The sequence below is a fragment of the Filicampus tigris genome, chromosome 18 (genome assembly GCF_054856515.1).
Source record: "Filicampus tigris isolate MCC_2025a chromosome 18, RoL_Ftig_1.0, whole genome shotgun sequence".
Taxonomy (NCBI): domain Eukaryota; kingdom Metazoa; phylum Chordata; class Actinopteri; order Syngnathiformes; family Syngnathidae; genus Filicampus; species Filicampus tigris.
The window spans coordinates 11246308-11260152 of NC_141234.1; the positions used below are offsets into that span (position 1 = coordinate 11246308).

The 13845-nt window shown below is 41.2% G+C and overlaps 1 protein-coding gene across 1 annotated transcript in view; it reads right to left on the bottom strand.

Annotated features, from left to right (window-relative positions):
- The window catches only part of stt3b (STT3 oligosaccharyltransferase complex catalytic subunit B), a 48906-nt gene extending 39699 nt beyond the window's left edge, over nucleotides 1-9207 (bottom strand). The window contains exon 1 of the mRNA XM_086014109.1: nucleotides 8707-9207. Within this exon, the coding sequence (XP_085870235.1) occupies nucleotides 8707-8966 (260 nt within the window). The 5' untranslated portion in view covers nucleotides 8967-9207. The remainder of the gene's footprint in view (nucleotides 1-8706) is intronic.
- Nucleotides 9208-13845: the final 4638 nt, after the last annotated feature.

Here is a 13845-nt window from a genome sequence, read left to right on the forward strand (position 1 = left end):
GAGTTTTGCCAATTAAATGCCAATAGAATTTCTCATGAAACGGTTAACATTGTTAAGTGTCACGAGTCGAGCAAGGAGTGACTGACTCAATTAGTCAGTATTTGCTATTTTAAGACCATAAATAACAGTCCCCGTTGTTAAATAATTATAAATTATTTAAATAATAATAATAATTATATAGTCTTAAACCTCAGTAGTCCATATATCCATGGGGGGGTCGTTGTGTAGTGTAACGTAAGCATATCGTTCAGCCTGGTATTGCCTCTATTCTATTTTTATTTGAAATTGTTCGTCATTTAAATTTCAAATGACATGTCTGTTCTTGGTGTTGGATTATATCAAATAAATTTCCCCCAAAAAGGTAACTTATACTCCAGTGCGACATATATGTTTTTTCCCTCTTTATTATGCATTTTATGGTGGGTGCGACTTATAGACCGGAAAATACAGTAGCTAATCCTGTTCAGGATCGCTGAGCAGTTGGAGACTATCCAGGCTGACTCTGGGTGACAAGTGCACTACACCCTGGACTGATTGCCAGTCAATCACGGGGTGATTACGGTTGCAGGATTCACTGGGAATTGAGCCTGCGCCAGCTGTATGGAAGCTGTCTTGGTGACCCGCCACATGACCATCTTGTGAATGCCTTGTCAGTTTCATTTTCACTCCACAGTACTTACTACTTCTGAACGCTTCTTCATCCTGCCCTGTTCATGTAAGTCCAAGTTTAAGGAGGGCCTGGACGAGATGATTGAAAGGGAGAAAGCGACAGATGACTATACACTCTGAGGCTCCTGATTGATCTGTAGCCCAGAGTGACAATCGTCGGGGGATCGTCACTCTGATTTCTCTTGCGAGTCACTGGAGCAGACACAGACCATGTGAATTAAGTCACAAGATGTTAAGGAAACAATTTAAAACGGGAAATGCTCTGCGCCAGTTTGGGAGTGTAATTAAGTAAAGGTCAGTATTAAATCAATCACAATTACAATTCTGATTAGTCATTCAATTGTGCATTAAGTTAAGGGCTTCAAACAACGATTTTAATAATCGATTAGTCCATTTCTTCATTTCATATAATTTTTAAAAATTTCCCTTCTTCAAAAAACCTGACATTTAATATTGATAGTTGAACAAAATGCACAATTGTGATTCAGTTACTTTGATCCATACCATGCCAAAATAAATAGGCAAAAATGTTGATCAATGTTTAATTGCACTGGACTCTCGGCACTTACCCCAACTCGCTTTGATGCCTCGTGTGAATAATGGGTTCTTCAAGAAGAATATTACCACCATGTTAACGGTCCTTTAAAAGATTTGCGCTATCACGAAGAGCCAGCCAAGCTTGCGTTAATAGCATTTGGAGATTCGGGCCCATTTTTATATTATGGTAGATGATCCCCATGAACACTAATAATTACACATAGTTGGTTTCACGCTGAGGTTTCAAGTAGTGATGAATCCTCTCAGTTGAAGCAAACAAAAGACCAATTAAAGTGGACAATGACAACCGCTGTAATAATATGGTGTTTTAATGAGCTTTTGCATGTCAGTCACCATTGACACACAGTTCGTTTTAATAACGCACACCATGTAACGAGTAATAATTGGTAGCTGTGAGCAATCTAATGAAAACGGCTGAAAGCACCTGGCATCTGTGTGAAAGTCTTAACTCAATTCACTGCCATTGACAAATTTACTTGTCTTTTGACAGTCCAGGCATTCAATCCCAGGAAGTTAATTGAGATTTTCTTCAAACATTAGGGTAAAAGAGGGTCTGAAAATGTCTGGCAGTGAATGAGTTAATAGTACAATTTCCCTTTTCAAATGAGCGTCACAGATCTGCACATGCTCCTAAAGTTCATTGTCAATGCTACACAGAAAGGACAGGGTTTTTTTTTTCTATTTTTGATTAAGACTTTCAAAATTGATTGGGACATATGTCGCATTACAAAATGTGATTCACACGAAGACTCATTACCGAATCTTTTTAGAATTATCGTATTGATTATTCTAACACTTAGTTGATAACGGCCCACATATCCCTTAGTCGACTTTGCCCTCCAGGAAGATGTCGGATAATTACGCCTCTATAAATAAAACTTACGTTTGCTAAGGTTGATGTATATTAACACCAGTGGTGCAACGGATCACATAAATCATGGTTCGGACCGGCTCACGGATTTTGAGGCACGGATCGGATCGTTTTTCTGATTGGAAAAAAAAGATAAATAGAGCTTTGTCTTCATTTATTCTACATAAATTTTGAGCTGAATGTGTTCTTAAAATTAATGAGCAAGTGTTTAAAAAAAATAAATAAATAAATAAAAATAAAAAAATGATGACAATTTTATGTACCGGGTAGCTTGTTTTTTTTCATAATGAAAAAGACCTCAAAGTGCAAGGCACATTCAATTACATTAAATATGGAGAGGGCTTTGCAAAGTAAACTAGGTCCACAATATTGAAAAAGGTTTTAAAAAGTAAGCCAAGAAACAGCTGTTGACCTACTAGCCGGGCACTTGTTGCTAATGCTAACATCTATCTGCTAGCCAGTATGCCAGAAACTTGTGCCGTATCATACAATGATGGTGTAATTAACTAGCGGTTTGTTAGCGTCCTAAATTAGCTACTGAGTATGATTTCCTCTTTTGCACAATAAATACATTACAATGTCTACACGCACCATAGAGTGTGTTTTAACTACCGACGGTACTTTCACACTGTGGTTCAGTGCAGTCCATTTTAGGTAAAAAAAAATAAAATAAAAATAAAAAATTGGTTGAAAAAAATAAATTAAGAAAAAAATAAAATGACTGCAGATTTTACTGTGATGCCCAGTTGCCCACTGCCCTTTGGTGTCAGAAAGGATAGGAGCCATGTCAGTTTTTCAATAGCATGTCAGGGGTTGGATTCTGTAAAGGATTTGTTCATTTGCATAGTGATGGCTGAAGAGTGAAGACGGGTTGTAGTGGATTGCTGCAATTTTCCAAAGCAACAATTTACTGTGTGGAACACATAGTAGAAATGTAATCATGGACACAACAAAAAACAAATAATATACAAACCAAACAAAAAGCCAAAAGAATATATAGAAGGAAAAAATATTTTGTAGTTTTGTGAATTCATTTGTTCAAGACAGAACCAGCTGCTAAAAATAAATCCTGTCTTCAGCAGTTTCTATTTTATGGGCACTTTTGAAAGAAGTCTATCACCCGCACATACTTTTACACAGTTGAGACAGAGGCAGATAAAATCTGCCCAGCGTCACAACAAAGCAAAGACAACAACAACAAAAAAATCTATGAAACAATGGAATCTCTATGGCTCCATCCACAGAACCTCCCTCATATTGGATGCCTGACAGGTATTAAATCCTTCCCTCCCTCTGCACCACCTATCATCCTTCCACAATTTCTTTCCCCCTCTTTATCTTTGCTCCAAATGTAGCTGTAGTCTCCCACGGAGCTGCATGCTGACACCTGTCAGTTTGCCCAGATTCAAGCTTTTCATTCTTCTACAAGTCTACCGCCGAAGCATTGCGCATAGCATGGAGGGAATTTATTTTAAGAATGCATGACGCTGCGTTAAGAATGAGACGATATTCAAGAGTCTCCTAACAATAAGTGCACATGTATAGTCAAAGTGAAAGACCAAGATGGCACACATTGCAAAAAACAAAAACAAGTATCCTAAAAGATGAACATTGACAAACAGAACAATCTCAAAACTGGGGACCAACTACTACCCGCTATACCACAGTTTATCCAGACAATTTAATTGACAGACATCTTTTCCATTCTCACTTCACTGTCAGACTGTATCCATCACTCGGGTAAAATGAAAAAACAGGGGTGCAGAGAGTTACAGGTAACCCAACTGATGGGTTTTAAGATACGAGATGTCCTTCAGCCAATTGCTCTGACTTGTGAGACAAGAGCACTGTAGGTTGGCAGCACTCTTTACTTAACTCGCCTCACAATAGGAAGCAGTTTGGCAGAGGAAGAGCAACGGGGCCAAGGATGAAGTGGAGTGGTCCCTGAGGATGGACCAAGCTTTCAACTCTGCCAAGGCTGCGCTGGCCAACAAAGCTCTGCTGGCGCACCCATCTCTCACCGCCCGCCTCAGACCTTGCAGTGGGCGCAGTGTGTGAGCAGTGAGTGGGCAGGGCCTGGTACTCGCTGGCCTTCAGCAGGCAGCTCCGTGACGAGAGGAAGTAGAGCACCTTTGACAAAGAGCTCCTAGTCTTTTTGTCGCCACCCGGCACTTCCGATTCCTCTTGGGAGGCTGTCAGTTCACTGCCTTCGTGGACCACAAGTCGCTGACATTTGCCATGGCCAACACGTCGGAGGCATGGCCTGGTCAGCAGCAACGTCAGCTTGCTGCCAGATCGGAGTACACTACAGACATCCAGCATGTGGCTGGACAACTTCGTTGAGGACTGCCTCTCCCAGTCGGTAGCATGGGCCGTTCACCAGGGGCTTGATCACATTTTATTTATATAGCACTTTTCATACATAAGAATGCAACTCAAAGTGCTTTAAAACATTCAAAGCAAAAGATTACGCTGCCGATCTGACATCCCGCCACGGCCTCCACCTACCGTCAGCAAAGTACGTCTTCGTCCACCACAACGGCCATCGGACCCGGCTGCACTACGAGGGGCCCTTCCGGGAGGGGGGAAAGACTGTGGCTAAGAGCTTTGTGGTGGACATTAGAGACAAGCCAGAACGGATCAAGATTAATCGATTCAAGCCTGTTCATGTGAGTGTCGAGGTGCTGTTGTAGTTGTCCCTGCGACCACAGGGGGGCACCTGCCCTCTGTGGTATCCGGCCCGACCCTGGCTCCGGACCAACCCCTGGACCCTAACCCTAGTTGTGCTCAGTGCACCTGTTTTGGCCGCCCACTAGTGCGGTCGCTGTTTCTCTTGAAATTGTCCATGATAACTTGTTCGCTTGTATTTTTAGTAAAGGTCTCCAGTAAATGGGGTGTTCAAGGAGCATTGCCTCATATCCCCAAAATATTTCTACCTCCTCCCCCCTCCTTACTTTGGCGAGATGAGAAGATAAAATGAGGTCCAACACGCGGAACTATATTCACTTCCATAAACAGTGCCACGTGACGTCATCTTTTTGGGGACATCACTCAACGGTGTGCTTTGTGCATAAGTGTCACATCACGGACGGATTTAACCTGGTATTCATGCCCAAAACTTCAATCGTTGTCTTATCAGACCGGAGAAATTTGGCTCGCATGGTCAGAGAGTCATTCAGGTGCCTTTGGGCACACTCCAAATGGGCTTCTATGTTTAGAGTGGCTTCTGTCTGGCCACTCTTTCAAATAGGCCTGATCAGTGGACTGCAGAAGCGATGGTTGTCATTCTGCAAGGCTCTCCTCTTTCTAAAGAGGAATGCTGGAGCTCTGGCAGAGTGACCATTGGGTTCTTGGTCACATCCCCAACTAAAGCCCTTCTCCCGCGATCACTGAGTTTCAACGGGCTCTAGAAAGAGTCTTGGTGGTTCAGAACGTCTTCCAGATAATGGAAGACAATGTCCTCATTGGGACATTCACAGCAGCAAAAATGTTCCTGTTATGGCGGTCTACAAACAATTCATTTGACTTCATGCTCTGACATGTGCTGTCAACAAGAGGATCTTATACAGGGGTATACCTTTCGAAATCATGTTCACTTATTTGTACGAAAAGCATCCAATTAAATAGTAGAAAAGTCAAGGATAATCAGTGCCGGAAAATGGGATGCACATGATCAAAATACGTATGTCTTTGTTCTTTTTTTAATTGAAACCTTTGTGTAGAATTTTGAGGGGAAAATGAGTTTGATCCATTTTGGTATAAGGCTGTGTAACAAAATGAACCAGACGGCAAGTGAAGACTTCAGCATAAGACAGAAGTCCGAGTCAAACCCAGGAGCAATACTCCACCTTTTCATATGAATCAATAAAACAGCCATTCTTTGTTACTACTATACACCCTGTAAAATTCCCAAATGTCACACAATGTAAAAAATGTAGGACTGTGTTTCTCTGTTATGTGATGAGCATAACTAAAGAAGAATGAACAGCAATTGGATTTTCAATCCACTTACTTGATTGACCTGACAAAAACCTGAACCAACCATTTTTCACCATTACATTTGCAATTTCTTTGTTTTGGAGTCCAGGGAACACACATTACTTTGATTTCCATGTTGGCTGCCACAGCCTGTCGGCAAATCCAATGTGTGTGTTTTTTGTAACCATCTCAAATCAACATTTTTAAATGTTAGTCATGATATCTTCCATAGAGAATGAGAATATTTTGAGTCAAAAACAAAAAATGTATTCAAACAACAATTAATGATGACAGGGATTGATGATTTAATGCTGAAAAATTATCCCATTGATTTATTCATATGGGATGGGGTTTTTTAAAATTAATATTACTATTGCTCCCTGGTATACTATTGTCATGTTTGCAGGACTTTCAAAAATGTGCACATTACTATTATTATTGACAAGATTTATAATGGGGTGAAAAAGTTCCAACTCTCTATGCAGTGTAGGAAAATATTTGTGTGACCACCCAGATGCTACATGGGTAGGCGCTAATGAGAGAAAGCAGCCTCTGACCAGTATTTAACACTCAGAAACAATGTGAAGGTCATTGCTGAGGGCAAATTCCAAGCTCTAAGTATAAATGGTCAGACTCTTTTCAAGTTAACAACATACTTTGCCTGTCCGGTTGTTAATCTTTCAAAAAGGTACCATACCAGTGAGGGCAAACAAGGAGTACATGATGAAGCCCACAGAACCGGAAATAGACCTTGCTGAGGAATAGTGGTAACACAACAGCAAAGCAGTACTTAGCCCTGAACCCTCAGAACAAAATGGTTAGTCATCAAATTACCAAAAAATAAAAAGAGTAGTAAGTACAAAGAAACGTTATCTGTAATATGTTTTAAGATGAAGACACTCACCACCCAGGTACAACATGAAATCTTCTGGGATTTATATATATATTTGTAATCAGTTTTGAAGGAATACACTGTATACACAATTTATTCTTTTTAAATTGTTACAAGACAACTTAAGTTTACACGAGTATTATAAATAGTTAAAACATTGCCTACGGTTAAACATTTCCTAGATGGATGTATCAAAAGTCACAAATTAGAGGTCGATTATAGTCCACTGGATTCACTTCTCGTGGACAAACAAACAAACAATACAGTAGGACAAAACTCATGCTCAGAGACTCTCACTCAGGCTTTTGATCAGACCTGAATTTTTCGGCTCTTTTCCGGTGTCAATTGTATATAGTGTTTTATGTCAATTTATTGGCTTTATTTATATTCTATTTATATATTATTTATGTCTATTTATTAATACATGTACCACAGCCTTTTATTGTTTTTATTTTATTTATTGTATTGTAAAGTGCTTTGTTACAGCCTTAGCTGTAATGTGCTGTAATGAAAATATAAATACAAGTGTATTGTATTGTATCTTATTTGGGGAGGCACGGTGGACGACTGGTTAGCACGTCCGCCTCACAGTTCAGAGGTCGTGGGTTCGATCCCGGCTCTGGCCTCCCTGTGTGGAGTTTGCATGTTTCTCCCCCCCCCCCCCGTGCCTGCATGGGTTTTCTCCGGGTACTCCGGTTTCCTCCAGCATTCCAAAACCATGCATGGTAAATTGATTGGATTCTCTAAAATTGCCCCTAGGTGTGATTGTGAGTGCGGATGTTTGTCTCTGTGTGCCCCTGCGATTGGCTGGCAACTAATTCTGGGTGTCCCCCGACTACTTCCCGAAGACAGCTGGGATGGGCTCCAGCACGCCCCGCGACCCTTGTGAGGATAAGCGGTATTGATAATGGATGGATGTATCTTATTTGATATTTCAAAAATGCATAAAATATGTTTAAATTACATTATGCTTTTAATGTAACAGGGTTTGTGAGCGCAGAGAGTAAGTCAAATCTGTGCAGCAACCACGTAACAAAAGTGGACTGAATAGTGCTTTGTGATGACAGGTCACAACGAACGCATCTGCTTCCGGGTTACAAACCGTCCGCAGTGGTGACGAGCACCAGCCGAAACGTCAACGAAAGACCTGTATTCCAGGACCTGAAACCTACTGTATTCCACAGTATAATTACCAACAAATCATAAGATAAGAGTGCACCCCGGCGGCACAACAGCTATTATCAATCACAGCGGTCACGGCGGGAGCGATTTCTCTCCACATTGTGCAACGTCATACTCTCTTCTTTGGTTGTATTAAAACCTCTCGAAAGGTACAAAACAAACACTCACTCATTTCTCAAGGTTATTTACAACTCCTATTTGAGTAAAGCGCTGTCCTCGTGGGACTCAACGAGTGTAGAAGACGACTGCTAAATCAGCACGAGACAAGTCATCTAACTAGCTCAGCTAGCCACATAAGACTGCAAGCGTAATGTTTAAATGTCAACGTTCCTTTGACAAGCCAAACGTCCAGACTGACATTATTATCAAACGGCCCCCCCCCCACACACACACACCAAAGAACATAAGGAAATGCTTCCTCTGGCAATTATGATAATGATCCAACTGTCTCAGCCATTCATACAGGACATTAATGCCACAACGAATATTGTTTCATAATAATGATAACAATAGTAATAACAACGATCGATACAATGTGTTGACTAGCATGACTTACCAAGGGTCGAACTCGTGGATGATGCTCTCGAACCGAATCACGGCGAAAAGTCTGGAGCTGAATCCGGCCAGGCAGGCCAGAAAGAGAATGCTAAAGGAGAGTAACGATTGCCACCCCGCCGGCTGTGTCAGTCCACCCGACAGGCCTCCTTTGCCGCCAGCTGCACCCGCGGCGCCGGCTCGGCTGTTCCCGTGCACCGAGCTGCCGGCATTAGCGGACGCTTTGTGCTTGCCGTCGCTGACTGCGTGGTGCTCCGCCATTTCTGCGCGCGGTGTCAGTAGGTAGCCAAAACTACCGTATCTCACTCCGCTCCGTGCTGGTGTCAGTTCCCTTGGTTTCCTCGCTAGCAGCAGCCTACCTAGGACTTTGAAATGTTTTCGAATGAGATTTGGACTGGTAGCCGTTACATCGCGTGATGCACACGCCTGCGATACACGGACACCGCAACAGTCAATCCACACGACGCTCCGCACAGCACCGGTGGAAAGAGGAAGACGAGATAAAATGGGCGGGGTTACCGGAAGCTGTCGCGGCCTGTCACAAATCGACAGGTATTAGAAGGCGGGGCTTTGCGCCGTTCGACCAATGGAAGAACAGCAGTGAGTAGATTGACAGGATCAATACACCAATTGAAATGGAGTCGAAATTTGCGTTGACAGCCAACGTTGAGGATTTTGAATTTGTGTCAATCTGGCGCTGTAATGCAAATGAAGGCATTGTTATTCAATGAAGAACATTAATGGGAAATAAGAGTTTTTTCTGTAGGAGTTGTGCACTTGCAAGATTAAAAAAGTAATAATAGCAGCAAAGCACTGTTGCAGTTGTATGGAGATTAAAAACTCTCGCAATACAATAATTGTGGTGCCCTTGTATGCTAGATTGGATTGGCAATAAAGATTGATGTGTCACACCACCAGATATCATGTCTGTCAGCACATAAAAGAACACCCTAGTCATACAGTCACAACTTTACTAAAGGTTTTAAAGGCTACAATGGACGATTGTATATGTTTTTCTGTAACATTGAAAATAAATGCTGACTTTTTGAACGGATGAGCTGCATATTGGGTTATTTTAGATTGGAATGGTAAGAATATATATTTTTCAATTGTCTGCTTCAGTGTGGTTTTATAGAAAGAGCCACCTCTTTCACCTCTTCTCCCCTCCAGACAAGTGTTATATGTAAGGTTTATGTCACTTATTTCTTTAGTATGTTTATGTGAAAGGGAAAATTCGCATGACTTTTGGGGGCCCTCTAGTGGCCAGAGAGCCCAATGCAGCCGCTTAGTTTGCTTATGCCCCCGGCCGGCTCGTTATACGCATGAATCGCTTTATGATACGCCATACTTGGTTTCAAAATTGGGCACCATTACAGCGGTGTGTAGGTTCCATTCTTTGTTATGCGGCAAAAACGCCATTAATCTTTCAATATGCTCACCCGTCTTTCCTTTGCAGCAATAATATTTACAGCCAACCATTTTCCCCTCAAAACGAAATGATTTAACATTAAAATGAAATATTCATGTTGAGAAAATTGCATTGAAGTTAGAGTCGGCTTAACGGAGCTGTGGATTGGGGCTATAGTCTAGAGAGGGAGAAAGGAGATAAGACGGTGATCACACAGTTTTTGCCGAGATGGGGAGATGAAAGGCGGATAAGGGTGATTATGAAAATTGATGGAGGTCATCTTGGAGAGTGGCTTGGCAGAAGTGGATACAAGTTTGGGGTTCACAAGCAGATCACAGAGATAAAAGGTAGCCTATCCTCACACAAACTGTTATCCTGTGCAGAACAGTGCAAACCGTAAATATAAAATGTGACAAAACACACACGTCTGCCTGTGCAGATACAGATTGCAGTATTCTCGACAGTAGCTTCAAGCGCCTTTTGTCAAAATGCCAAACGCTGATGAAAGTCTAGCAAAATTAATGGGCAAGGCAACTTCGATATTTCGTCTTTCGTGGCTGTCTCGAAGGCAAAGGCTTGAATATTTGCATTGGATTTTGCCTTTGTACTCACGCCCCAATAACATTACACACCAGCCAATTTTCTACTTGGCATTCTAAGGTGTTTATACTGCTGTACTCTGCCAAAGGCCAGTCCTGCAAAAAAAAAAAAAAAAAAAAAAAAAGCTCAAGATGCTTGGCAAGAAATGCTCATTTTATTTGCACCTTGCTCTGTAGCTCTTTCCCATAGACACATAGGAGCCCTAGATGGTCAAAAAGATTTGAGATTCATCATGCTCATATTTAGCCTACACATTCGCCAAGAGTTTTAGGCAGTTTATTTGGAAATGTGTGATAATGTGTTGGAATGTAAACCTCTCAACCCAGTCAGTGCGTTTTAAATTGAGTCGAATATCCTCAAGAAATCATCGAGGTGCAGTATGAAATGAGAAATATACAAATGGGTTGTGAATCATACAATAATAATCTGATCTACAAGACAAAAGATTAAAGGGTAATGAGCTTGGTGAGGTTGTTGTTCGGGGTTTACCTGTGCGCTCTCATCAGTGACACCCCATTTCACTCAGAGCATGCCTCATTTCTCCAACAATGGGGCTCAGGGAAGTAGTTCAATCCTGATGTGAACATGTCACGGTAAGGCTCAGAAAGCACATTTGGCTGACGCTCTGCATGTCAAAACAAGCTAATGTCGAATTTGATGGAAAGTAGACCACCACTTTATATGATACGGCTGATCATCTTGATGAGAACCTGAATGATCTGCAAAAGGTTCTCATAGAAGTTGATTAGCTCTTTGGGGCTACAAGCCACCTTGTTTTATGTTCATGTTGCCTGATAGAATGTAAAATAGTGGAGTAAATCATCATTCCGTTATAATCCATCATGGTGTGATTTATGTTATTAGTCATCTTTGCAAAGCGCATAATGAATTAGTGCTTCTTTGAGACAACAAGAACTGAGACAATGACTGTTTTCCCATATCAAATCTGTCTTTCGATTTCTTACTTTCATACCAAATAAATTAATCACCAGGAAGGGGGAGAATCCAATTATAGTTTCTAGCCGTGCCAGTCTGAATATTAATCCAACACCGTTGTGAACAAAACTCCATGAAGTCTTTTGAAGGGAGGTGAAGTTCAAATATTGGAACTGCAGATCTCACAAAACTTACATTGGAAAATGCCACCGGTGTTGATGACTGCGGTGCACCTTGACAAAATACACACCTTGTTACTTTCCTGAGAGGCTTATTCAGGCTTGCGTCAATGCCCGCAACAACAGATGAATGTTCGATGCCGGCCCTGGGATTGCACACTTGATTCCGCAGTGATCACAAAACAATATAGGGTGTGTACGAAGAAAGGATGGATGGGCCGATCGAATGATATGAAATGACTGATGGATGAAGGATGAATGGAGGGGGAGGGGGGGGGCAATGGACAAGATATAGACAGGTGGATATATAGACTGACGGCTTGGCGGATGGGTGGAGGGAGACAGGGGGGAAACAGACGGACAGAGAAAGACAGGCAGGTGAATAAATCGATCGATAGCCAGACAGTCAGTCAGGCAGAGGGACAGACGGGCCGCTAGATAAATAGATCATGTTCTACCTTAGAGACAAGAACATCTATTATTAACCATCAGCCCAACATAAGGGAACGAGGGTTCCTTCATTCTTTCACTTTCATCCTAAAATCAATGTTTATGTCAACTCTTTTCAGACCCAAAAAACACCAACCGTTGGAGGCACTTCATTAAAGAGCGACCACTTAGTCACTGCACTCGGCTCGCATCTAATCGATCCTCCTCCCGGTTGCTCTCAATCGCTCATGTGACAGAGCACCTTTCACGCCTGCTAAATAAAGTTACACTGGCCTTCTGGTGAATATGGGATGATGTCGTCAAGGCGGCAGAGAAAGAACACAAAGTGCGCAAGAATGTATAAAGAAAAGCACAGCACAGCCTCACATTTGCTCCAGTTGACATTGAGAAGTGACACCCCCCCCCAATAAATGCACTTTACACAATAAAAAGTACATTTAAAAAGCATTCAGAAACAAAACAAAAACATTCAAAAGCAGAGAAACAAAAAGTAGCCTATCAAAATGACTAAGAGGAATCATTTACACGCAAAAGAGTCAAAGACATTAGCTTTTTGACATTACTAAAATAGTGTGCGGGGGAGGGGGCATTGTTTTTAACCTAGATTTACAGGCATTTACATACAACAATTCAGTCTTCAATGAACCATGGAATCCCTATTGTAGTACTCGTAGAAAACTCACAAGCACAGTGAGGACATGCAAACTCCACACAGTAAGGACAGAACCACAAACTCCCCCAAAAAATTTGCATATGTCTCCTTAAAAAAATATGAAAATGGGTCGTGACTTTTACTGCACCTGGGGAGGAGGTCTTCATTGAAGCATTAAATATTTGTTTTATTGCTTACGCCAGACAATGCATTCTGGTAGCTTTAATTGATGTATGCTGCATCCCCATGGCAACCTGCAAACAGGAATCAACAATGACTGCCAATAGAGTATTTCCTTCTGATGATTATAGAACCATCTTGGGGTTGTGTAAGCATATGCTCAATATAGAAGCTATGAGAATAACATTAAGTTGACTTTCATACTGTAACACCATTCAATAAAAACATATATGCATATACAGTATACATAATATACACACATATATAGACTTATATAGAGGCTGTTTCATAAGTCTGTCACTTTACAAAAAATAATGTTTTAGGAACTGGCAAGGGTAGCGAGATAAAACCGGTTTTGCTTGAAAGGTGAACTCTTCAAGTTTTCTGCTGCGGTGGTCTTGCCAGGCCACTGTTGCATCTCAAACGTTATTTTTTTCATTATCTTTTCTTTTTAACTGTATATGTATGTATGTACCTGTACTTTGCAATGGTGTATAACCATTATGTGTGTGCGTGTGTGTGTGTGTGTATATTATATATATATATATATATATATATATATATATATATATATATATATATATATATATATATATATATATATATACATATATATATATATATATATACTTTTTTTTTTTTTTCTGAGTGGTGTGTGGCACAATGACAAACAATACCTCAAGTACCTTATGTTTGTACAGTGAGTGGACTACTTCCAGCAAGCACACTGGATCC